This window comes from Rhinichthys klamathensis, unplaced genomic scaffold (genome assembly GCF_029890125.1).
Source record: "Rhinichthys klamathensis goyatoka isolate OS25496 unplaced genomic scaffold, OSU_Roscu_1.1 h1tg000147l_1, whole genome shotgun sequence".
Lineage (NCBI taxonomy): Eukaryota > Metazoa > Chordata > Actinopteri > Cypriniformes > Leuciscidae > Rhinichthys > Rhinichthys klamathensis.
The window spans coordinates 2,294,222-2,321,911 of record NW_026606682.1 but is presented as its reverse complement, the minus strand read 5'-3'; the positions used below and the strand labels follow the sequence as shown (position 1 = coordinate 2,321,911).

Genomic DNA, 27,690 nt, shown 5'->3' with positions numbered 1-27,690 from the left:
GTGTATATAATAAAGAAATAGTTATTTCCACACAAACTGTATTCGGGTTGCCTTGAAATTCCTTTTTATACATTTTCATGTAAGCACAATTCAAAAAAACTTCAACCCATTAATTTTACTATCATGCAATTGTATGTATATATGCAATTTTATGAGACTGATTTGTCACTGTAGTTCTCACTTCTTACAATTGCTTCCAAAAAAATCTTTATAAAAACTTTTAAAAGTTTGAAACAAACTTGCCTTTTGTTTCATTAAGCTATCTGGGGGGGGGGGGGAATATTGAATTAATTGTGGGGTCATTGTAACAAAACAAAGCTCACTTGCTCAAGATTTTGTAATAGTATATTTATTTGAAAACAAATGTATTTCAGGATATTTGGTCCCATGATAAAAAAAGTGACATGTAAAATAGTTAAATACAATTTTGCAATAAAACATTCAAAGGTTGCCAATTGAAATCAAATGTGGTACAGCCAGGGCATGTTTAACATATAAAGTACATCCAAGTGCATTACAGTAGTGATGAAAAAACTAAAAGATGGGTGCTTGAACTAAACGTACTAAGATTGCCCTATCAATCTAATTTAAACTCTTAAAGCAATATAAAAAAAAAAAATCAATTGTTTCGAAATGCTAATATTTTGAATTTGAACAGCATAAGAATAAAATATTCTAGTCTATTAAAATATAAAATATAGAAAAAGTACCAAACAAATTAAAATATCCTAAACCTAGGCTTGAAATGACTAAGAGTAGTGTATCATCTAGACTAGAGAAGCCTTCTGAATAACCTGACAACTACTTGGTTTTTAGTTCATTTACATTTATAGGCACATGTAAAAGCTGAAGACATGAAAAATTGCACAAAAGACAGACGGAGACCCACGACGCAGACTACATGAAAATACGCTGGTGCTTCTGGGAAATGAAAGTCCACGGACATCTAATCTATCGCTCAGTCAGACCACATCATCCTCATCCTCGTCCTCGTCGTCGTAATGCCGGTTCCTCTTAATGAGGTCCTCCACGGACACATCAGCTCGATCTTCCTCAGCTTCTTCTCCATCCCAGAAGCCCACATCTTGTGAGGCCTTGTTCTCCTCGGGATCCAGCCCGGACTCGCTCTCGGGCGACGATGCAGGACTGATCTCCGGTGAGCTGCACTTCAGAGAGGAAAGTTCCTCTTCCTGGACATCCACTTTCTCCTCCTGTTCCATCCTTTCCTCATTGGTCTCACCCTGTTCCTCCTCCTCCTCCTCTTCTGATTGGTTGTGTTCAGTCATGTCCTCGGAAGAGATCAGCGTGTCTGTGGTGGAAGAGACGGGTGACATTTCCTCAGAAGAGTCTGGCTTCTCATTTGAAGGAGATCTTTGGCATGTCTTGTTGGGTTGAGTGACCGGTGGAGCGCTGAAGATGGAAAACGGTTTGCTTCTCTCCTTGAGAGAGACGCTCCTGCGAAGCTTTGGAAAATCAGATTGGTCCGAGTTGCTTGATACAGAGTCGCCCTCTGGAGGCCATTTCGGGCGGATGGGTTTGATGCCACTGCCGTCAGTGGCTCCACACACATGGGTCGCACTCTCGTCCCCTTCTGACTGTGGAGGCCAGGATATCTTGAGGCGTCCCGTCTCCAGCGGCTTCTCCACCCTCTCAGAGACGACCTGTTTTCGGGTCTCTAAACTGGCCGCAAGCACATTAACCTTTACCAGTGGAGACTCCTCTACTGTTGGGCTGGGGGTTGTTTCTTGAGGTGAGAGCTTCACTTGCTCCTCGGCTTCTTCTCCTCGAGTCTCCCAAAGCTCCTTATGGGGTCGGTGGCCGAAACCCTCGTCGTAGTTGCCCTTGGCTTTAAACAGCTGGCAGTAGTGTGGCTTGCAGTAAACGTTGTTGTGCAAAGAAGCATAGTTCACCAAACTGTCCAAAAGAGGGCGGCAAAACAGAGTGAGAGATTAGAAACAAACCAAACTGAGCATCAATCCTGTCATAAATGTCCTAAATTAAACCATCTGAGTGCTGCAGGGATGACGTATTTTTGTAGGCCAAAACCAGGAAATGAGTTAGCATTTTAGCACTTCTGGTTCCGTCGTCGTGACCTCAATGGGATTTTAAATGGGTATTTGGTAAATGCCTGAAATATGATTGGTGGTATAAAACAAGTTTAAGATATTTTCATTTTTATTCCACAACATAATATACAAAAGCAATGCACCCTAGTGATTTTTTTAAGCTCTTGTCTTGAAGAAGGTGGCTGCCAGCCAACAAGTGGCTAAATGAGTCTAAAGAGGGACATTAAACATCATCACACTGAACATGTACTCATCTACTGACTAGTCTGCTTTTACAGTCTGCATTGTGTCTATAATCACACTCTTGCTAACTTTTTTTTTTACATACCTGGAATTGTCAAAACTCTAAAGCTCATTTATAGCCTACATTTAGCTTTTTACTTCTACCGATTGTTTTTTGACAGATTTTTTTCAAATGTTAACTGGAAAGAATCATTTTGTTGGTCACAGAGCTTATTTTCTCCAAATAATCCAAAAGCCAATACAAAATCATATAGGGTTTGGGGAACCATGGGTCATTCTAATTTACTGGGTTAGCCTACAAAAATACATAATCTCAGCAGCATATTCTGTTGACGAAAATATGACAAGAAAAAAAAATAATGCAAGATATTCACTAACATTTTGAACATTCATTTATTTATGTAGAAAAAATATAAACAGAATGGCTAAATTCAAAAAGTTTGTGTTTAAAATCATATTTTAGTAACAGGCGTGACTCAAACTGTCATTTTGATTCATTACAACAGGTTAAATACTGTATTCGAGCCTCAACACGAGTAACCGACGTCAACCCTTTTTATTCTCGCGCTAACCGTGAGTAGTAAGGGCTGTGAGCAGCGACTATAAGATAGTCTTATCCCATCTGACTCATCACGAGTCCCTCGTTATAAATTAAATTAACCGACAGCAGTTTGTGTTTTATCTTTATTCCTGACTGGAGAACGAGCTTGGTTTGAGTCGCGCGCAGACTCCAAAACTGGCGGGAGCAGCTCGCGGGAAGGTGAAGCGCTTTTGCTAGCTGGTTAATCTGTGGACGACGACAATGACTGAATATGAAGTCTTCAAATGATAAACAGCTCATATTTCCATCTCTGTAAGTTACTGAACACACATAAGCCTACTAGAAGTGGCTCTCTCGTAGTCACAGACAACTAAGGTGTGTCCAGTACGGTTCTGTTCACACAGCAGGGGTTTGCGGAAAATTGACGGTTGTGAGTTTGGTTGCAGAATAGCAGCTACCGTTACGTCGACTCAATTTCGTAAATAATTGTATGTCATGTATAACTGTAACTTTATGTCAACGTATTAACCACTAAAATACATACATGACAATTATTCTGATGTTATGGACGTAACCAGCCTATTATTGCTTCAAATTATTTAGTTTATTATACTATTACTATATATAATATTATATAGCATAGGCTAGCATGTTAATTAGCCTAATTAACCAAACATTATATATATATATATATATATATATATATATATATATATATATATATATATAAATGGCAATAATCAGATATTCAACAAACAACTATGTCTGCACAAAATGTCAATGGACAAGTGAATTTTTTATTTTATTTAAATGCCATAGGGCCTACTATGAAATCTCCATGCTTTAAGTTGTGTACTCAATGTTATTTAATAAGATAGTGTTTTTATAACGACAGTTTTTACATGTTTATTATATAAAATGCTTGAAAATTTGATCAACTAAAATGTTACTTATGCTCAGGAAAATTTGATACCATTAAAAAAAGAAGACTAAAATAAATGATTGTTGAAACCAACTTAATTTCTGCAGTAGAAAAAAAAAACCTCATGAGCACCCCAAAAATTTACAAATGAGAGACCCAACAGTCTTGTGTATTATGGTGCGTTCACGTGCTATGGAAAATATGATATTTTCCACTTGTGAACTGGTATTTACCAGTGTGTTGCGTTCAAGTGCTTTTGTTGTCGTAATGTGGTAAAAAGATGGAGATCCAGACCTGTTATTTAGCTAAAACTATTTTAGATTGCTTAAGTCATCTGCTACAGCAAGAAAATGATTTATCAAAACTCAAACGTAAATAATATATGCTGTATATTTTCTAGATCATGAATAGTACATATTTTTACCATTCACAACTCTTGCGTTGCTCTCCGCCATTTTGAAAAGGTCAAAGGTAATCTCATCTCGGCAACTCGTGCATCAAAATATTCTACGAGTTGCCCAGTGGAAAATTGCACATGAGGGGGTGTTCATGTGCATTTTCCATGTCGGCTTTTGGTATTTACCATAATTACCATAGCACGTGAACGCACCATTACTGCTAGTCCACATCAAGTGTGGATCAGAGCCATGTCCCTTGCCCTCACCTGAGTTTAGTGTTGCAGTAGGCACAGCGGAAGCAGGTGTTGTGGAAAATCTGCTGATTCGCTACAAGTTTCTCTAGCGGGTACACGGTCTTAAGGCACGTCACACAGGTTTCACGGACAGGCAAACGGAACTTCTACAAGTGCACAAAAATGTTTTAGCCAAAGTGACAAGCCATGTCTGTATTTTTCAATGACACTTCACAAAATGCAAAAACAGAGATAAAACTATATGGTAAATAAAGAAATAGATATGTATTTAATAACTGAATTCTCACCCTAGCAGCTTTAGACTGGTTTTGTTCCGGACTTATAACAGAGCCTGTAAATGAAGAGAACAGTGTTTTTTGACAGTGCAGCAAAATAACCTCTAGAGGGCACTGGGATTCAAAGTAACTAACTGTACAAACTGTGTCAAAATACTTAAAAGGATACTTCACCCCAAAATGAAAATTCTGTCATTAATTACTCGTCCTCATGTTGTTCCAAAGACTGTCATTCATTATCAAAAATATCTTCATTTGTGTTCCGAAGAGGAACAAAAGTCTTGCATGTTTGGAACGACTTGAGGTTAATTAATGACAGAATTTTCATTTTTGGGTGAAAAGTACAATTTTTCACTCATGGTTTGTACAGTATGTCATTATGGATGCAAGAGACCACAAGCAGAAACTCACCATTCTTGTCTGTAGTGGGACTTTTCATAGAGTTGGATTCAGAGCCCTGCAGATACAAAGAGTAGTAAGGCAAGTGCCAGTTTTGTACTACAAAAAAACAAAACTGTATACAATCTGCTATTGTGTTAAAGGGATAGTTCACTTTGAAATTAATTTTTGGTATGTTTTAGCTTACCTCAAGGGCATCCAAGATGTAGGTGTCTTTGTTTCCGCAATATTTTCAATTTTGATATTTTTAGGTCAAACCGTTCTTGTCTGCCAGTCATATAATGCAGGTCTATGGTCACCACCTCAAAGAGCATGCACAGAGAAGTCCAAATTAAACATGATTTAATGACTCGTAAATGTAAGTACACATTGATGGCCTAAGACACGAAACGAGCGGTTTGTGTGAGAAAACGAACCGTATTTATATCGTTTTTACCTCTTGTAACCACAGCCACGTCCAAGTGATCTGAGGGCGCCGGCGCTTCGGTTTGTGCGTTACAAGAGGTAAAAACGATATAAATACAGTTCGTTTTCTCACACAAACCGCTCGTTTCGTGTCTTAGGCCATCAATGTGTACTTACATTTACGAGTCATTAAATCATGTTTAATTTGGACTTCTCTGTGCATGCTCTTTGAGGTGGTGACCATATACCTGCATTATATGACTGACAGACAAGAACTGTTTGAAATAAAAATATCAAAATTGAAACTTCTGTGGAAACAAAGACACCTACATCTTGGATGCCCTTGAGGTAAGCTAAAACATATCAAAAATTTATTTCAAAATTAACTATCCCTTTAACATGAAACTGCATTTAAACCCTTTTTGCTTCCATAATGTGACATACCAGAGTGAAACCGGATAATTGAAAATTGATTGAATCATGAAAAGTGAGTGTAAGATTCAGGTTGAAAAATAAAAAGGCATTCAGGAAGTCAGCCAGAAATAAAAAAAAGTTGATGTTGCGCAAGTTATTCAATGAAAGATTATAGAAACAAACATTTTTTGTGCACAATACAATAATCATGTATTGAAGTGCCCCTTTATGCTATTTTAAACATTCCTAATTTTGTTTTGGAGCTTTCCTACAATAGGTTTATATGTATCCAAGGTCAAATTTTTTGTACAATTTTTTTTTCAAAATGTATATTGCATATCACCTCTTTTCTCACAGTGTCTGAAATGGTTCGATAAAGGATTCGGTCTCTATAAACTCCTCCTTCCAAGCCCCTGCTCTTCTCTGATTGGCCAGATGACCCAGTCTGTTGTGATTGGTCTACCGCTTACAGCACGTGTCAGAAACAAAACTCCAATTAGCATATCTGAATTTCAGCTCCGGATCTTCCTCAGCACATGATACACGGTGACACGAACAGTAACAATGGCGTCGTTTTACCACATCAATTCCAGCGCGAGTTCTCATCTTTTGGAAGTGCAAGCAAAGTGGATTCGCAGCACAGAAATTACCATCTTCTCCACATTTCGACGACACGACATGTTGCTTCTCAGTACTTTGACCTGCCCTCAAACACTGTAGTTGTAGCTAAGTAGACATTGCTCACGGGCAGCCAATGAAGACCATAGGCTTTGTTACAAACTTGCGTATATGTTACGAAAGTGAGACTGGAATTGCTGACGACTCGTTTCGGCAGCTCAGAATCGATTCTTTATTTGTCGTGCACTTTGATCTTTAAAACTTTGCAGACCTTTTACATTCGCAAACAGCTATTACACACTGCATGAAAGGTAATATTTGAAAAAGCATAGTAGGGGCACTTTAAAAATGTAAATGTATTGTGAATTCATTCACAGGATTTCACATTACAAAGAGCCTAACAGTTCTTACCACATCAGCACACACTGGCGGCACATTTTCCTTCTGCTTCCCACTGTGACTCCGGACTTCATTATCTGCTGGTTCACTCTACCAGGAACACAAAAAGGGTAAAGGTTATCAGTGAGCATGTGCTCCCTTAAAGGAACAGTTCACCCAAGAATGAACATTCGGTCAAAATGTACGCATCCTGAAGTCATTCCAAGCCCATGACATGTTCCTCATGCAACATGACATTTTTTTTTATTAATGAGGACTAAAGACATCAAACTTCAGAAAAGTATGCAAAATTATTACTATGTCATATGACTTTACCATTTCTATATTTTAAGATGTAAATGGGCTGAAATTTACGTCATTATTCTCTGATGATCATGAAATCCTCCCCTCCCTCTCTCAAACCAGATCACCCCAATTCATGAATAAATTATTCAGATGGGATTTGTGAACATAAATTGATTCATTCTTTTCAGTTGAATTTTGTAAAACACAGCTCCAAAAGAAGAACTAGGGATTTTTAGCGACTTAAAAGTAGTCTGTATGACTTGTGTGTGAAAAGCTTCAGTCCCTGTTCATTTTAAATCACATGAAAAATTGTTTTCCACTGAATTAAGCAATAAAGTCATATTGGTTTGGAACTAAATCAGAGCGAGTAAATGACATCCGTTTCATGTTTTCGGCGATCTACGCCTTTAAACAAGAAACAAAGAGTGTTAGGTCAGCAGACAAATTGCATCTGATGAAATCATAAGAAGTGACAGTAATTGAGGGAGTGTATTATTGTGAAAGCGGGGGGGGGACGGACTCACGGTGGGGGAGGAAGGGAAATCGTGCTTAGTCACAGCTGCCTGGTACATGGCCATTCTGTCCCTGAGAGGGGTTGACTCCACCATTTTGACTCCAGAGTCAAGACTTTCTGTGAATTAAGAAAGAAAAAGAGAATCAGTGGGGTCTCTGAATCATACAATGAAGAAGAAAAAAAAGCATATGCGCAAGAAAAAATGAGAGCCACAAGGTCAAAGTGGGAATAGGAAACAGCAATTTCCACAGAACTGCCATCAGCACTTTCATTCTTACAGTGTTGCAAAAAGAAAGCAGGATGTTCAAGATGTGAAATCATTTAACTGAAAACATATTGCACAAACTATTAGACTCTGGAGTGTTTTTGTTTAGTGTTGTGTTTGATTCTGTACCTTTGTCTCCTGGTTCCATATTCTCAGATCCACTGTCTCCTGTTTTCCCTGGTTCTCTGGACACCTAAACAGACAAAGAAACATGTGTTAACGAGGAGTTCTAAGCACAGAGCAAAGACAAAGAGAACATTAAAAAGTCCTTAAAGTCAACATGAATGGCCATTTACCAACTATTTTACTACTTTACTGTGATGCATTTCAGAATAAAACAGGATATTCACTGAGAAACATAACTTCATATAGATTATAGATTTCATATAGAGCCAATGAAGATTTGATCCCATTCCCCCTCTCTCTACCCAATAATTTCCTGTTTCTCTACACCGTCTAATAATTGCCTTTTTTATTAAAATTAGGGATGCACCGATATGAAATGTTTGGCCGGTACGATTACCGATAATTTTTTATATTTGAATTTTATATTTATATTTTATATCATTTTGAGAGCCTGGTTACAAAAACAAAAGGTCTTACCATAAAAAGCCATGTCCCAAACACACAATTATAATGTTCTCATTATCATTTTATGTAGCCTATGTGACAGAGACATGTTGCACTTAACTATATTTTCCTTTTTCCAAGTGATTCCAATCATATTAAGCAATTCAAATCCATCATGGCGAACAGTGCACATCTGAAGTGTCTCAGCTGAAGGAAACAATCCATATCGGCTTTAATATATCGGTCAAATTTTCTTATCAGGCCGATAATGATAACATTAAAGACGAAGATATATCTGCCGATACCGATATATTGTGCATCCCTAATTAAAATATAACGTTTATTAAATATTTAAAATGATTATTCATAGCAAATTGGCTCATGCTTCCATCTTCAATGTATATAAACAATTATTAAATGTTATTTACAAAAGTCAAAGAATATGATTGACATGTCATTATTTTATTGGCCGTCATTCCAACAAAAAAAAATTCATTATTCTGCCTTATTCTATTCTTATTCTGTGTGGGATGAGTTAAGCCGCAGAGTTTAATACTCTGGGACGGGTAAGGGGTTTGTTCAAATCCCCAGACCCCAAGTATGAGCTAAAGTAATAATAATGATGCTTACTTTAGCAAACAGCACTAATTAGTAAGGTGACAAGAGACATTTAAAGCCATGACAGCAGTGTTTAAACATGTCTCCTGCCCTGGCTGGTCAGTTCCTCCACTGGCATCAATAATCCTCTAATGAGCTCTGAGAGAGCCGTGGACAGACACCAGCGTCTGGCTTTACTGCCACAACAACTCCAGCACACACAGCACAACAGCTCTCATGCAATTCAATACACCCGGTGGACAGACACATGGAGACCAGAACAAACCAGTGGACAACACCACCGTTACTACACTTACATTAACCCAACAATTTGGTGCCCTGTTGATACAGCTGAATTGTATTACTTGTAATTAAACAAATAATAAATTAAATAAAAAGAGCTGCTTTTGTCACAATGTTTGGGTCATAAACTTTTCTGTAAGATGATTAACTGAACACATATTAGCCTATATATAAAGTTCTTGCACCATTTAGCGTTTTTTAATTGTAGTGGTATTACTTCTCTGCTTTTGTTTCAGAAAATAACAAAAACAAAACATTTACTTTTCCAAGAAGTGCCTAGCACATATTGTCCAACAACACTGCAATCAATCCCAGCACAAACACATCCTCCAAAAAGTCTGCTGTATCCATTGCCATTGTTCTCAGGAAGGCAGTACAACAGGAACTAAAACTGACATCATCCCACCGACCGAACAGAGAGTTTCCACATGTAACAATATCAGTATCGATCTGAAAGCCACGCGTCTTACCTATTTAAAATCAGACAGGCAGCAACGGGCGGTCCGCAGTGATTCCTGGAGATTTACGGAGCCGAGTCTGTCTGACTAAAGGCCGGCAGTGCTCTGAGAGCAGATTAAAGACGGTGAGCATGCCAGTGTTTTGCTGGCAGCCGCGGGAGAGATGGAGAGGGGGAGGGCTGAGAGGGTGGGGTGGGGTAGGCAGCTGGCTGAACCTCCAAATCCAAACAGGGCGCTGAAACCAGCCCACCCCCCAGTCATGGATTAGCCATCAGCGGGGCTGTAAGGGGATCCAGCCGGCCAGGCATCAGTGCAGCGTCTCCAGGCTGGTGTGTGGACACCAGGGGAGCGCGAAATAAACACAGTACAAAAGGCAAAGGCAGCGAAGCCACAGGGGGCATTAGCCCAGACAAAAGACCCTTTATTAATCCAAAACACACAAAAGATGGGAACATCTGAGCCACGGCCTGCCAAAAATGAGGAGCGTCCTTTCCTTATGTTATCAGAGAATAAAATCTGTCGCAAAAGATGAAATGTTAGGGATGTATGATATATCGGTCGATAAATGTTCATTTTTAATATTATCGGTCCGATAAGAGGATATTTTAAAGCCGATAAATAATGCATTATTTCCTTCAGCGGAGACATGTCTTTTAATGGTGAAACTTTTGTTTTTGTAATCAAGCTCTCAAAAATGATATACACATTTGGATTTAGATTTATCGGCCAATATATCGGTTATCAGCTTTCAAATATAAAGAATTATCGGTTATTCATGTCGGTGCATCACTAATATCCATCAAATTTATATATAATCTTTGTCTTCATAATTTTGTTTCAGTATGCTTTCATTTTATTTTATCCTTGAAATAATGTCAATTATAACAACTATCAGTATTAATAATAATAATAATAATTAGTAGGATTAGTATTATCATTATTATGACACAAAATTGCTAATAAATGTATAACAGACATAATATATTATAGTCTGATTATTCATTCTGCCGCTTCTTTCTACAACTAATGACGTATCCCGGATGGCAAAACATCTACGAAGGTATAGCTTTTTACGAAATGTGTCCTCCCTACAGACACTGCACATCATCACGTCTGATCATATCTAGAACTTCTTTATTAACTGCTTTTTACAGTCAGTTCAACTCTCTAAGCACCCCAAATTCAATATCCACCGACATTTATAAAACAAATCTCTGCAGGAGATGTTTTTTTTAAAATGCTGGAGGAGGTAGATGATGAGTTCACTTAATTTCAGTCTCTCTCTCTCCCTCATGACTATCCCCCAGGTTAAAGGAGAGAAGTTTGGCTTTGATGAGAGCAGAGAGCTCGAACCCTGCAGCGATCATGTGGATGTTCATCTCATGACATCAGCCCCCCAGTGAGAACAGCAGACTTTACATGAGAGCAACCTCATCCCAGTCTAATGATGGAAATGTCTTTTGAGAGGTAGAGTAGTTTGGGTTTAACCCAAACATGAAACTATGTGGCTTTGCATGAGGGAAAAAAAAAAATAAGTCAATTAATTTGAGAACTGCTGCAACCAGATCATTGAGTCAGTGAGCTGAACTGAAGAACCAAAACTATGAACAGTGTTCTTTTGAAACATTTCTTTTCCATGAACTGGCTGATCGGACTAAACAATTCAATGATCCACAAGCAGTGTTGGGTAATGCATTACTAAGTCATTAATTACTGTAATTGAATTACTTTTCCCTTGAAAAAGTAAAGGGATTACTCTTAATTTTACTGTAATTTAATTAGTTACTTCAGATGTAATTGCATTAAATACTGTATCGGCTGTGGAGAATAATTCTATATAAACCAATTTAACATCTAATGTTAAAATGTGTGTTTTTAATGTAACCTTCTCCCTTTAAATACTTTGGTTAGTTCAAGAATAATTTATGGAATTTTATATTATTTATTTGAATTCATTAAAAGGGCAGTTTCATGTCTGTCTTGTATTGTTCAAATAGTTGGGGTTGATATAGGATCTAGAAAGTAATTCGACACTTTTTGGAGAGAGTAATTAGTACAGTAATCAGATTACACTGTTGAATATGTAATTAGTAGCTAGTAATTAATTACTTTTTTAGAGTAACTTACCTAATCACAAGTTCTAATCACTGATTCAGTCATTAAAAATCACAGCAGCTGAAAGTATAATGCTTTGGATTGGGGAAGTGAAAAGCCCCTAGTATGAGCCATAATGATGTTTGTCTTTAGAAGAAGCATAAGTATGGTGTGGATCAAAACATTGTTCATTGCATGCTGGGACGTTTTGAACCACTGGTGACAGTAAAATCCATTCAGTTTCAGTCTTTTCCTCTCCTCCACCCACACTCCTTAAGCTTGCTTTTTTCCAGATAAAATGTTGGGAACGATTCCCTTTCCAGTCCGCGAAACAAGAGAAACCATTGTGTATGGTGAAGTCCCGGTTTATTTTAAGCACATAACCTTTGACTGTTCCAAAAAAAATTGATTAAAGAATACACAATATCAGATGAAGACGAGGTGTGACTAAAAAGACACCACAAGAATGTTCATTTTATCTTTAACCACACAGACTAGTAGAGAACAATGGATCAGAGATTCAGAACAGTAAAGTACAATGGATCTTGTTTAAAAACAAGGTTTAGAAGAACTGGATTTTTACATCTTCTGACAGAAATGTGAGTGGTTATTGGCATTTAAACATCACAAAAATGCTAGGGAGTTGTGGGTGTTGCTATGTGGTTGCTAATGTATTCTGACTCTTGAGTGATTTTTAGTTGCACTGCTATGCAGTTACTAAGGTGTTCTGATTGGTTGCCTACATGCCCAAGTCAAAAGAAGCCACTCTCATTTCTCTATGCACTGCTTTTTAACTCAAGTATATATATTTTTACAATGTAAAAACATGTTGTCATAACTTATCGATCATCAAACTAAATTAAGAAATTAATATAATTTTTTTTAAACAAGTTATACAAGATTCAACTCATTTTAAGTCAGTTTAGTGTAATTTAAGTTGCAATGACTTAAATGAAGTACAATCACCTTGAATGTTTAAGGCAGCTACTTTTTTTTACAGTGTGATGTTCTATTCACTAGACCATTTTAAGCCATTTTACTGTCTGTCAGGGAAAAATCATAAGTCTAATCACTTAGAAAAGTACTGTAATATTGCCATTTACATGGCATGTCAAAGTTTAATACTCAGGGATAGCTGTTTAAACAAAGCACTAACTCCAAGTAACATTTTATACAAAGTTAGAGAGCACAAACTGACAATAGTTGAACCTGCAGGCTGTTTAGAAGAGCAGTGAACCTACTGAAACCTCAGAACCCAGAGAGAGAAGCACACTGGTGTCTTCATGACCACAGACCATGTGACTCACAGCATGACCAGTCTCTTGAACGTTTTGAATACAAGCAGATATCCAGCAAGCAGAACAGACAGATACTGTTTGATCAAGTAGTCTTGATGACTGCGTTTAATCTTACATGCATACGGTATACTAGAAGGGGACGAAATATGATGGAAAACAGAACTTCAATCTTTTACTATAAAAAAAAATAGATCTAATATGTACACATAATACAGCCCTCACAGTGCAAAGCATCCTTCCCAGTCAGACCTACAGTCAAACCTAAATATATTCAGACACCTTCAACATTTCTCACATTATCACCGTTTATTTGCTATAGTTTAGAAAATGGTAATAAAATATGACAAGAACTCAGAGTTATCAAATCAGTTGCTATTTCACTGGTTTTGGCCATCCTTCTGTTAGATGATACCAATTTAGGTCAACAAATTACCAAGCAATGCTTAATTTTGTTCAGTCTGTGGTGTAAAAAGGTCGCATTAGCAAGTAAAGAAAAAACACAAGCAAAACATGGCCAGGTCAAAGTGTCTGAATAATTTTTGGGCCCAATTTTTATCAATTGTACTGGTTGTACACTGTATGAAGACTTTTTGGGTATACTATGTCACAGTTTACTTTATTTTGCTATACATAAATGAACTATAGTGTCCTGCACCCACTAGTAAAAAAAAAATATACAAAATTATATATGGTGTCTGAATAATTTTTGGTTTGACTGTAGAATATTTATGAATGTGAACTAAGCAAAAACAGGTTGGAATGACTTAAAAAGAAAAAAGAAAAGTCATTTTTGCTCACCAAGGCTGCATTTATTAAATGAAAAATACAGTAAAAACAGGATCAATGTGAAAAATTATTCCAATTTTAAATAACTTCTTTCTATTTTAATATAACGCTTAATATGTTGCTGTGGTTTCAAAGCTGAATTTTTAGCATCATTGCTCCAGTCTTTAGTGACACATGATCCTTCAAGAAAGATTTATCATTATTATTAATGTTGAAAACAGTTTTGCTACTTAATATTTTTCTGGAAACGCTGTACAGGATTCTTTGATGAATAGAAAGTTCAAAAGAACCGCATTTATTTAAAAATAGAAATCTTCAACATTATAAATGTCTTTACTGTCAATTTTGATCAGTTTAATGCATCCCTGCTAAATAAAAGTATTAGTTTTTCAAATAATAATACTGACCCCAAACTTTTGAACAGTATTGTCTGTACAAAACCATCAGTTCATTAACATAGGACCACCATCATTTACATATCAACACCTCCGTGTTTGCAAAGGTTAGCCAACCATAACAGAGGTCATTTACATAGTGAAGTCCTAAAACTACAGTAGTCAAAAAGGGGGTTTTAATTCTGAGGGTCAGAGAACAGGTAAAACTGGTCATGAAAAACTAGATTTTCACCGTTTTGGTCCAAGAGGCCTCAATGAACCTTTTTTATAAGAGGAAACGATATGAAAAGTAGGAACAATTATGCAAAATGTGAAAAATATGGCCTTTTTACAATTACACACGCAATTTAAATTCCTTCACCAAGTGCAACAATTCACTAAGACGTGTTGGTGAACGTGATTTCACCAAGTGCAACATGTTCCTGGATCAACATCTTTGTTGATCCTGGAACAACATTTCAATCATCCAATCAGATTTGAGAGACAGGTTTACAGCTTATGTCAAGTATAGGCTTACAACCAGGTTTAGGTGCTTCTACATCAGTGTCATTCACCTATCATTTCTCTCTGATTTTAGGGATACGTTACAGGTAGGGCTAGCTTTAGGACAACCTTTTTGGACAGGAACAAAATATGTTGATCCGGGAACATGTCTAACTTGGTAAAATCACGGTGACCAAGAGGTGTTATATACTAAACCGACAAAATACCTTAAGATAATATGTACCATTTTAGATGATTAGTTGTACTTACATTGTTGTGAATGGTCTCTCCTTTCTCAAACATCATCTTCAGGCTGTTGAGAGGCACAGTGGGAGTCTCCACATCTCTTGGCGTCCACTTCTCCATCGGCTGGTCACTGTCGCTCAACATCTGGACGTCTGTGGATTCCAGTGGAGTGTCAACACTGGGATCTAAAGGGTGCTGCTGATGGATCTCCGTCTGCCGTGAGTGCATTTGGGGTTCTGGAGATCTAGGCGTCTCGGCTGGTTGTTCCCAGAGCTGCTTTAGGATACTCAGATTGCCGTTGCGCATGGAAGGAGTCGATTTCTCCAGAGACTGTATCAGGACAAAGAGAATTTCAGAAGAGGGTTCACTCCTTGGGTTTCTCAACTTCTTATCTTTAACAAGACAATCGAGACAATCGAGACAATCAAGACAATCAAGACAGTGGACTAACTGTATCGATCTATTCCTAAAATCTAAAACATAAAACAACACATACAGATTTAGCCATTTCATTGTTGAGTTTTGAGTAAGACATAGCTTTAAACTTAAATTCTGATTAAAAGTCCATATAAAAAGTACTAATAAAAATATTCATGATTAAAATTACATTACTCACTGATCAAGTATCTGAGGCCTTCAGAAAAGCAGTAAACAGAATGAAATGATTGAGTATCTTGTCATTAGTTGGTAGATTAGTAGTAGTTTGTTAGAAAAGGTTGACTACAAAAGCTTCAGAAACCTGGCAAATGGAAGGAGTGGTTCTCTCAGTCTGTTCTGGTGGAAATGAGGGGGGGGGGGGAGAAAACGCAGCACCAGATGCTAGTCTTTTGAAACTATGTGCATGAGGGAATTAGGCCAACCCCCTTAACGGGACAGAAAAACCAGGAAGAACATAAAAGAGGAAGCAGTGACAGGAAACGGGGAAAAGGAAAGTTTTTGAGAGACATTACATGCGTAGTCACATGTCCAGGTTGTGTGAAACAATTAACATTTAAGCTTTTTATTAAAAAACTATTTTTTTAATATAAGTTAACCGTTGATGAAATATAAACTGACAACAAGAGATTATAAAATTAGTGTTAAAGTACATAGGCATACATTACTTTTAAAACAAGTTATTGATAGCTTAATTTCAGAATACTAATGACTGGAAATGAGTATGTGGGGTTTCCTTCATTTTTTAATGTAGCGCATACTGGCACAATATGACATTATGTACACTACACTGTTAACAGTCATTTGTCAACATATTCATGGATATGTATATCACTTTTCATAAATAAATGCGTAAATGTCAACTACACAAAATACAAAACTAGAAAGTTTCAACAAAAAAAAAACTAGTTTCTAGAAAAAAAAAGAAAGAAAAACATCAGCTAGGGATTTAAAAAAAAAAAAAATCATGTCAAGCCCTAAATATAAATCAATATTTCTTGTGTGCTCACATACTAAAGCATGCCATTTTGACCCTAGTTTTGACCCTGCATGCTACAACAGCTCAAATACTTCTGCCTCAAATTCCAGGCCTGACACAAACACTCTGAACTGTCTGCCAAAACATAATGCAAGGCCCTCACAATGGGGCAGAAAATCAAAACCTTTCATTTAATAAGTTGAACAAAACTTCAATGCAAAAACTAAACATGACGTGAACCAGCTGCAATCTCTTTCAAATCCAGTCAGATAGCTCATACCTACATCCTTCATCCTGCACATCGTCATTTCTGCAACTCCTTCATCCTGACAAACACTAACACACAGTTCACTGAAGTTTCCTCACAGTATTTATGAAGACACACACACTCTACACATTCAGGAGGGCACAGATTGACTGAACCAGTTATGTAAAGCGCATGGGAATTACCTGCAGATTAAGACTTCTAAATAAGGATTAAGATGACTGGACACTGAATGTGTGTGTCTAAACAGCAGCAGCAGCTCAGAGTAGTGTTACAGACAGACAGATAGTTAGATACAGATAGAGAGAGAGACAGATAGATAGGACAGATAGACAGACAGGCAGTGAGTCATTATAGCAATGGAATGAATAACAAGATGGTGAGAACTCACTTTTTTCTTGTCTGAACTTGTTTCTTCTGCTGCTTTCTGGTACCTGAAAAGAAATAGTGGAAAAATTGTTCACTCAACTGTTTTCTGGTCCTCAATGAAGATTAGCTAGTTTCTGTGCATTTTAAACACCATAATATCTGGCCAATCAACAGATGGTGTTTTTATTGTTTGGCTTATGTTATGCTAGTCTGCATCTCATTTTATCTGCCTAAAAACTAAAAGATCACTTTTGATCATCGGTGGCCTCTACTGGTCATACGTAGCAGTGCAAACAACTGAACTGTCTTGATTTTAATTCGTTTTAATTTTATGAACTAAAAGTAAAAAAAAATGAAAGCTGAGGGCTTTCCACAATTACTGATTTGCTTCATGGAGACACTCAACCATTCAGAAAATGCTGTACACTTGTGTTTAAATGACAGGAGAACATTCAGAGGGTCAATGAAGCAGAAACATCACACTCAGGTCACACCAACACTTCAGCATGCTTAGACAAGTCTCCCAGAAGTTATCCTCAACTCACAAAAAGCAATGTTTACCTAGTCAATAAATGCTGTTCCGAGTTTAAAGGCTGTATCTCCTTTTATCTGCCTAAATAAAAACTAAAAGATCACTTTTGATAACCGGTGGCCTCTAGTGGTCATATATAGCAGTGCAAACAACTGGACTGTCTTGATTTCACTTCTAGTTTTATTCTTATGACATGTTAACAATGAAACTTGAAAGCTAGCCTGAAGGGCTTCCAGATACACCAACCATCTGTTGGAGGGACTTTAAAAAAAAATCCCAACCACTGAAAGCAGGAAGTTTTCAAAGGAAATCTGATTTTCAAAGGAAATACCGATTCAAACTAACGGCTGGCTCTGAATGAAGGTTAGCTGGAGAGATACACAGATAAAGACAATAATCATAGCCCTGAATGTAGCCTATACTGCAAAACAACAGTTGAACCGTTTAAAACAGCCAAATGCTAAAACACAGGATTCATATTTGCCCACATCTATCAAAGGTCAGTGATCATCAGATTATAAACCATTTAATCTTTGATTTCTTTGATGCTCACTAATTCAGCTGGAAAATCTACAGTTTTGAGGATGTGGAAGTCATTGATGTATGTGTAGAGAGGAAGCCAGAGGCAGAACCCTGGAAAAGACATCAGAAAATCTGACAGGAGATGCACTGGAAAAACTCCAGATGCTTGGAGAAATTCCTCGGCACAGAAACACACTGACTGAGAGCCAACAAAGACAAAAATGTATCCATTTTGTATTTTTAATGCAAATTAATACCACTTTTAAGTACAAATTATATTATCAGCATAAAAATTTGAATGAAGTTCACACGTTCAGTTGCACAAATTTACTGCATTTAAAAATAGGGACCATCTAATGAGTCGGGCAGCAGACATTCAGCTGTAAATCAAACATGTTTCAATGTCTGAGAGAATTCAATATGGAACTTGCATTTGGAAAGCTTTAGGATTCGGAAAATTTCTAAATAAGAAATGAATAAGAACTTAACACTCATTTTACGTCACTATTTCTAAATGCAGTAAATTTGTGCAAATTCATTCAAATTTTTATGCTGATAATATAATTTGTACTTAAAAGTGGTATTAATTTGCATTAAAAATACAAAATGGATACATTTTTATCAGTGGTCTCAGACTTCTGAACCCCACCGTACCTCTGTGTCTGGCTGTTGACTCCATTAAAAGATTTGACGCCGCTTTCACGGTGAACAAAAGAATGAAGAGAAAGGGAAAACCTCCCAATGATGTTGGAGCAGAGTTTTTAACACCATAAACCAATTTAGAACAAAACTGCAGCATTTAAAACAGAAGTGCGTTGTGAAACACTGTTTAAAGAGCACTAAAAGGGGTGCTAAAGTGAAAGCAAGTAGGAGAGGTTAAATGACAAGTGAGATCAGCTTAAGATATGCAAATCCTGTAATTTGCTTACTTGGAAAATCGTTCAGCAATGGCCGTGCTTTTGCCTCGCACACCAACAATGGAGAGCTCCTTTGCCGTAACTCTCAAGGACTGTGAGGCCCATTGCCCACGGTGAAATGAACTGACTGCCATCTTGGTATCTTGATTTCTGTTAGGACAGAGGCATTTCAAATATGAAAATTAAGACAAAACAGCTTGCTCCTTTGTTGTTGATTAAACCAAACCAGAGGGTTTCAACTTTTATAGATTCAGTAAACCCCACTGCAAATATGAAAAAGGTTTTTTTTTTTCAGTACCATGTATATTTTTTCAATATTCCATCACAATATGCATATCCGAAATTTCAATAGATATGAATAAAAACCTTATTTTAAACTGTACAATGCTCAGTCTGCACTAAATGTATAACAATCATCCAATTATACTGAAGGCAACCGTGGGATTGCACAAATCAAATGCGTCATGAAATCCCCAAAACACCTGTGGAACATCCGAAAGAGGAAGAAAACGTTTTCCCATATTACTCCTGAAATGAATGAGTCATTCGGCACCAGTGCACAACACCTGAAGCCGCTCACCTGATCATTCAGACATGCTGTGACTTATGCCTGATACGACAGGATATTCTTATCTCACATGATCTCATAGCTGTTAAGGTTCTCACAAAATTCACAGGAATCTGATCATTTGTGGGCAACCACAAACCTGTCCTTAGCCATGTCTTTAATATGATAGACTGAAATGTTCTGATTAGGTTTCAGTGATAAAACTGCTTCCAATTAACCAGCATTTTATCTTTTTAAGCACGTTCTCCCACCCTTTACAGCTGAGCCGGGCTTTGTTTTGGGTGATGCAACGTCAGTCTCCGTATCACTGAAGCTGCTGAGACAGTAACGGAGTCATCATTACCTCAGATTACTAATGCATCACGCTTTACAGCTATAAAAACCTTAAACACAACTAGTTGCTTGCTATATAGTCTGGGAAAGAGTCATGTCAAAGTGTTACCAAATAATTTTGGTAAAGTTTTATTAATCTAAGAGATCTCAAGGGTCTGATATAGAGACATTAGGATGTGACTCAGCAGATGATGCACTCTTTCGCATCCAGAAACTTCCTAAATGTGAACAAATTAAAGCTGAGGGCTTTCCACAATTACTGATTTGCTTCAAGGAGACACTCAACCATTCAGAAAATGCTGTACACTTGTGTTTAAATGACAGGAGAACATTCAGAGGGTCAATGAAGCAGAAACATCACACTCAGGTCACACCAACACTTCAGCATGCTTAGACAAGTCTCCCAGAAGTTATCCTCAACTCACAAAAAGCAATGTTTACCTAGTCAAAATACCTTTTAATGTAGAAATGTATGAATTGTCCAGGCCTATTTTCAAAAATTCAATGACAGTGGGAGCCCTGCATAATGCAATGATGCATTCATATATGTCCTCATTAAACCGCATGTTATATGATCACTAATCGGCATATTTAGTATTAAGCTACATATTAAAGCTCTCAAACTTTTTTTGACACAAAGAAAAAACACTTTCTAAAATCAACATCTTGATGTATTCCAGAATGAAAGACAGCCATTTTAAGGTTTTTTTTTTCATTTCATGGTACTCAAAAGAAAGCTACCCTTTTTAAATGAAACAATCTAATCCAGAGACTCATTCAGAAACATATGGCTGGTGGGACCATTGAAAAGAGTGAAAAGTGGGAAGCAGCTCAATTAAACAAAACCACAGAGCATGCACTCAAAATGCCAAACGACAAACCCTATGAAGGCATTGACAGAAACAAAGGACCATGAAACACAATCAAAACATACATACTCTTAAGTTTGCAGTCTTTCAGCCTCCTCTTGGAATCGTTCAGTGGATGTGCCAAAGAGGTTTCTAGCTGGCCTCTCAGTCCACTCAATGCTCTGAACACTCTGCTCTGCTGCTCACTCTCACATTGTTAGTGAGTGAGGAAATATACTGCATCCTCTCAGCCAATGGGAAGAGAGCTGCTTTGCACCTAGCAGGTAATGCCCCTCCCACTTCAGGGCTCAGCAATTCATCATCAGACTCTCACTAGAACAGACAAAGTGAGTCAACAAGGCTTCTACTCAGTCTGGGAATCCCACAGGATTCCTGGAAGTGAGCAAAAGTCCCCTCCTTTATGTCCAGCTCATATTTCACCCCAAAATCAAAAGACAAAAATAAAAGCCATTAGGACAATAAAGATTGTAAAAAAATAATTAATAATAATAATAATAATGTGTAATTCACATTTTTATTTATTTTTTATGTAATGTTCTTTCTCATTAGATTGCGTATATGTATCATGGACCAAAAACTGTGGGAACACAAAGCAGCGGGAGCCTCTCCAGGAGTCTTCAGGCTCACTGGATCACTTTCATTAATCCCTGTCACATGGAAGTCTTGCTGGAGAATAGGCACAACATTCCACGGTGTTAGATTACGCCTTTCTGCACATTGCTAAATATTATTTAAACATATTGTATATGCTGTATATATATATGTGTGTATGTGTGTGTGTGTGTGTGTGTTCATATATATATGTGTGTACATATTCAAATATATATGTATTATATATTTCAAATATCTGTATATATACTGTGTATATATATATATACAGTATGTGTGTAGGCCTATATGTATGTGTGTATATATATACACACACACAGTACATATAGGCCTACACACACACACACACACATATATATATATATATATATATAATGTAAAATAAAAAATAACAACATGTTCCCTTTGAATCGTGTTTCAAATTAATTCACATTTCCTTCTAAATTGCACGTTTATTTCAATTTTAAGTATGTTAATAAAATATGAATAAAAAATTAAAAAATATTGAATAAAATATTAAACATGTTGTTGTTTAGCTTTCCTATAAAAACATGGACAAAATATCAAATGAAACATCAAATATACATCATACACACTTTAGCCCTAAACAAATGTTCTCTTCCAAAGAATGCAGGCTATATAGAGCCAGGCAAAATATGGTTATTATCATCTCTTTTTATTTCCTCTGTTAGTGCTAGTTCAGGTGTCAAATACTGAATATACTTATTACTTTCTTATAGGCCTAAAATATTTTCTATTTTTATCTAAAATTATAGGCAAGGTAGAAATATGTGCCAGGTCAGAAGGCAGACATGAACAAAACATCTCTGAGACATCTCTGATATTTGCAATCACCAGTGGAGAACAAATTTCTTCATAATTTACCAGTTCATTATTTCTGTCTCAGCAGTTTATTATGATCACTTCCCTTAGGCTAGATAGACTAAAGTGAAGAAGCACTGATGTTTCATCACACTCCCATTCATGACTCATTTTAAAGTGGGTGAATCACAAATTCAGGGAAACTTTAAGTTCAGTGTGTCAAATCTGTTTAATAGGAATTAATTAGAATAAAAAAGAAGGGGCACTTGAGTTGTTGATAGTGAAAGTTTGCATACAGAAATAGCATTAGCTGTAGGTAAATGAATAACAATGCCTGTCCAGAAGGCGGCGGCAGCAGCAGGAGATGTTTTATCAATATCATATTACATGCGGATGAAGTGTGGATGAGACACGAGACATCGTTTCCCTCCGCCAAACTGAGGTAAACCAAACTGACTTTCGAAATGTTATTTCATTAATGTGTGTAGTAGAGTACCCTTCGGTGATTTCTATTTCTCTGTGTAGATAAAAAAGCGCTGAATTTCAAACTTTCAGTTTCTATGCTACAATAAAAAATAACCTGAAAACAACGTGACCGCGCGCAAATGTGCAACAATAAGGCTGTTTTATTTTTAAACGGAAGTAGATCGGAACTGCACGAGCGTGCTGCATCAGTTGATGAAATGAGTATCTCTTTGTTCTTTTCCGTTTTTCGCGCGTCTTTTTGCTTCTCTAATGATGCGAGTGTTTGCAAGGTGTTTGTAATCGATATGCACATGTAAATGGGGGCAGTTTAGCCTATTCTATTATTCCTGAGGAAACAAAAGCTCTACTAATTTAATAAAATGTGCGCCATCGTCGTTTATTTAATGTAAACAAAGATGACGCAGCTGTGATAGTGAAGCACTAAACTGGAAGTCCCCTACAGATCATGCAAATAAGGGAGATGCGCCATTCACACTTATACACCAACAATAAAATAGATATTGCAGCATTATTCGATTAATGTGTGTGTATTCATCACGTGCATTTAGCATTGAAATCTATAAGATATATGTTCTTCATAATCTGGAAGTGATAACAGTGCGGTTATTAAAAACAACTTGTCAATGGGAGGGACACATGATGAAGATACACACACTTCCTTCAGCTCCACCAATGATGCTTCAGCTACAGTCATAGGAGGTCATCTGTTGATCTGTTATTATATAGCTGCTTCTTGTCACAACACCAAATATTTTATTACACAATATATGCTATATTTTATGTGTTTCATATTTCACTATATTATTGTATTGTATTTTATTATTAGTTATTCTAATTTTTGATATGTCTATTAGTGCAATGGCTCAATTTTCCCTAAGGGGATCAATAAAATATTCTCTTACCTATCTATCAAGTCCTTTAGTTCAGAATTTTCAGTGTTTCATATAGGTAAAAAGAACCATATGGGGAATAAATGATTTATTTTTAAAATAAATTTATGAACAGATCAGTGTTGGGTGTAGTGCATTACAAGTTGTGTAATCAGATTACTTTTTCAAGTAACAGTTGTTTTTTTAAATAAGTAACACAATTACTTTGTTTTCCCATTTATTGACTGACAGCTCTCTTGTCCTGAGAGAAATCAGGAGTGAGTGCAGAGGCGTTGTGTGTGAACATGATGGCTACTGTAGTTCTAGACTAAATGTTACCATGCATTTACTCATCTCACTTGCACAAAAATAGATTCACTGTCCCTCAAAATGAATAGAAATGGTAATGCAAACTTTTACGCAAACCTGCAATGATTAAGTATGGTAAATTATAAACAAATATAATTTATGTATTTAATCTCACTTTATTAAACAACGTCTTTGCTGCTGACCTTTGATGATCCAATTCAACCATACTAATAATAAAAAATTACTTTAGATAAACATCACATTGTGTTTTATTTTCTTTGTTATTATTTATATTTAGTAAGAGTGTCAAACTTTCTTCTGCTTTGTCCTAATCTTCTGCATTCACTGTTTTCACAAATTCACGTTTTTGTAGTTTACACAGAGACGCTAACGGTGTTGTTTTCAAAAACTTCCACTTTGAAACCCGTTTTCAGAAGTTTGTGTTTTCAGGTCCCCAAAACGCCATTGTCGTGTAAATGAACAGCCAAAACGCATAAAAAGTTGTCCATTTTTAGTTGAAAACTCCCTTAGTTACGTCTTAAGGGAGTAACAATATTGTAACGAATTACTTTTAAAAGTAACTGAGTTGTTTAAAGAAAGAAAAAATGTAAATATTTATTTTGCTGATCCCATTTATTTGCATTTCTTACAGATATTGATTAACCAGTATTTGTTAAAATGTTAAAAGGATATGAAATAATTAGCTGTAGTGTAGTTAAAGTGTCGTGGTTATTTATTTTTATAATAACATATAATTATATACGTTTGTTTTTTAAAACAATTTAATTTCTGGTTTTGTTACAGCCTTAATCTTCGTTTTCAAAACCAGTGTCAAACCCAGGTTTTCACATCATTGACCAAACACAAAAGGCAATGGATGGACCAGTAGATGGCACCAAGCTCATTCAGAAACACAAGCTGGTTCTCCTGCAGGCCCTGATGGGAGATACAGACTTCCTGCTTCAGCATTGCCATGCCCGTGGCATACTGTCCAATAATGAGTACAACAACATCAAAGACATTGACACGCGTTCAAAGCAGGTACGGGAGATCTTGGATTATGTGATGCACAAAGACAACAAGCGTGCTCTGAGTTTCCTCAAATTGCTGAAAACACAAGACATGCAAGAGACATTTCCTAAACTGCAATTCCTTCAAAAATTGCAAATCAACAAACGCAAGACACCAAATACCACAGGTATGATCTTATAAACCATCCCTTATCTACTATGAACACATTAAGACTTACTGTAACGTGTCAAGTAATTTAAAAAAAAAGTTTTTATTTAGAATTTCAGCAGAAGATAATTTGTAACTACACTTTTGTTTAAATAAAAACTTACATTATAACAAAAAAGTAAAAAAAAACAAAGATTCACATAAAAGTAATAATAATTGAACAGAAAGACTGAAATAAATAAATAGAGAGAGAGAGAGAAAATCAAGGTTACTTCAGGTTATTTTCCTTTTCATTTTTAATGTTTCTCATTCATTTTTACTGTATTATAGTAAAAAATACTGTCTTGCAATGATTTTTGAAAATTACATTTAATTAAATAAATGCTATCATAATATATAAATACTCTTGAGGAGAAAGATAATATATCTTTTTATGTAACAGTTATGAGATTTAAACTCTAAATAATTATAAAGGCCCATTCACACCAAGGACGATAACTATAACGATAAACATTTAGTTCTAAAAATCGTTCTTAATGTAAAAGAATAGCAGAGTCCACATCACAACTATAATGACAACAGAGAAACAATATCGTTGGAATCACTTTCAGAACCATATTTTCCAGCTGCTGAAAGATAAAAACATTGACAGCCAATCAGAATCCATCTTGCTGTAAAGAGCTCTAGCATTTAAAGTGGCAGACAACAAAACTGCAGTGCCTGCTTAGAATAAACAGAACGCTATTGTGCGTTGGTGTGGACGCTAAATAGTTATCATTCCTGGTGTGAACGAGCCTTAAGGGTCCTCTTTTACTATTACTGTATATATACATATATATTTCCTTTTAATTTATGGGGTAAAAAATGCCCGTTCAGCGTTCACCTATTGCCTTCAAACTTCCCAGTACATGCATAATCTATTTGTAATTTGAAAATGATGTTGGTTTATCAGAGACGACAGCCAAACGAAGGCATGAGGTGTTGGAAAACGATGTTCTACAGGAGAAGCCGTCTATAATCAGTGAGTCACATCTGCTTTGCATCTTCTGTTCAGCTTCGTGTTCGCACGGCTGCATTACGTAACTTTGTTTTTTCTCAGAGTCCAGGATGGTGAGTGAGAAGGAGATGATGAAGGTGGCCGGCTACATTGGGAACAGCTGGAGGCAGGTGGGCATAATGGCACTAGGTATGAGCACCACCACTCTTCAGCAGATAGAGGAGGATAACAAACTACACCAAGAGCGGGTTTTCGCCATGCTGCGCAAATGGAGCATCCGTGAGAGGGACCAAGCCACAGCAGCTCGTCTCTATTCCCTCCTAACCCAAGAGGACAACGGCGTAGACCCACGAAATATCATCTTCCTGATGGAAAACAACTGAGTCCACAGAGAGGACTGCATTTGTGTAGCACTTTGCATACGTAGACATGCAAGCATACCACTAGAGGGAGCTATAACTGCTATTCAGTTATATTGAAGAAGTGCTCTAAGCGATTGTTGACGTTCGAATTATTGGCCCTGTCCCAAATGGCGCACTTCATGTGGACTTTCGGTCTCGTGGACTTAAATTGCACGTGCTCGCCGAATCTACGAGTCCGTAGGCCGTCCCATTTAGCATTTTAACGCTCTGAAGTGTGCTCAGCAGCGCCCCCTTTGTACCCTTAAAGCGGTCTTCCGCGAAGCCCGCATAGATGCAGGCTCCACGCACTTTAACTACCCAGGAATCCTTGCGAAAGGCCAATCAGACAACGGATGGGAGGAGATTTCGCTCACGGACAATTGTTAACATGGCTGAGAAGAAAATATTTAAGTGTAATTATCATTACGGTTTTTATGACAAGTTTATACAAACATTATGATCATCGACCAGTGGTTGATGTCTCAAACATAGGCGAATAATAGCGAGCTGAATAATACGATCGCATTATGATTCATTAAATAAATAGAACAGAATGTCAGGGCTTTACTGAGTCATATGTAAACACAACAACAATAGGCAGCATATTTTCCCAAACCTGTAGCTCCTGTCCATAACAACAATCAGACCGTCTTCCTGTTTCCGGCTTGACGATCGAGTCTGTCCCAAAAATACCTCTCAATGCGCCCTCGCGGACTCGCGCTAAGGGCCCTATAGGTCTGCACTACATGACGTCACCGAAGTGTGGACTCTGAGGAAGTCCACAAGTCCGGAGTGTGCCATTTGGGACAGGGCCTATGTCAAACAAAACGGAGGCTAACTCGACCCTCCCTCCTCCTCATCCCGTCCCCTCCCCCTCCCCTCCATTGCACGCGCACTAACCCCCCAACCCCCACCCCCAAATCATTGTTGTCGGTTATTGGCTGGAACACTGTTTGTTATGTTTGGTGGTGCGGGTTGGACCAGTTTGTTTTTGTTACCGT

General features: G+C 37.0%; 2 protein-coding genes and 1 long non-coding RNA gene across 4 annotated transcripts; 2 read left to right on the top strand and 1 right to left on the bottom strand.

The window, feature by feature from the left end:
• Positions 1-619: 619 nt before the first annotated feature.
• lima1a (LIM domain and actin binding 1a) lies at positions 620-19,397 on the bottom strand. Its single transcript, XM_056258007.1, has 10 exons — positions 19,260-19,397; positions 17,299-17,341; positions 15,253-15,558; positions 8,128-8,191; positions 7,744-7,850; positions 6,947-7,024; positions 5,111-5,156; positions 4,712-4,755; positions 4,437-4,570; positions 620-1,914 (listed from the first exon to the last, which is right to left on the bottom strand). Exons 1-10 carry the CDS (start codon positions 19,379-19,381, stop codon positions 963-965), a joined length of 1,896 nt encoding a protein of 631 aa, XP_056113982.1. The 5' UTR covers positions 19,382-19,397; the 3' UTR covers positions 620-962.
• On the top strand, positions 2,945-11,496 carry LOC130090585 (uncharacterized). The gene is made up of 3 exons (XR_008807713.1): positions 2,945-3,162; positions 6,913-7,050; positions 11,241-11,496. It is a non-coding gene; the product is annotated as an uncharacterized LOC130090585 (long non-coding RNA).
• On the top strand, positions 15,311-26,765 carry zgc:174906 (uncharacterized protein LOC571548 homolog). 2 transcript variants are annotated; one of them, XM_056258021.1, is made up of 4 exons: positions 15,311-15,446; positions 24,917-25,310; positions 26,244-26,312; positions 26,391-26,765. In XM_056258021.1, exons 2-4 carry the CDS (start codon positions 24,986-24,988, stop codon positions 26,669-26,671), a joined length of 675 nt encoding a protein of 224 aa, XP_056113996.1. In that variant the 5' UTR covers positions 15,311-15,446; positions 24,917-24,985; the 3' UTR covers positions 26,672-26,765. The 2 variants fall into 2 exon arrangements, with proteins under 2 accessions (XP_056113996.1, XP_056113995.1); XM_056258020.1 differs by lacking the exon at positions 15,311-15,446 and adding an exon at positions 22,713-22,890.
• The last annotated feature ends 925 nt before the right edge of the window (positions 26,766-27,690 follow it).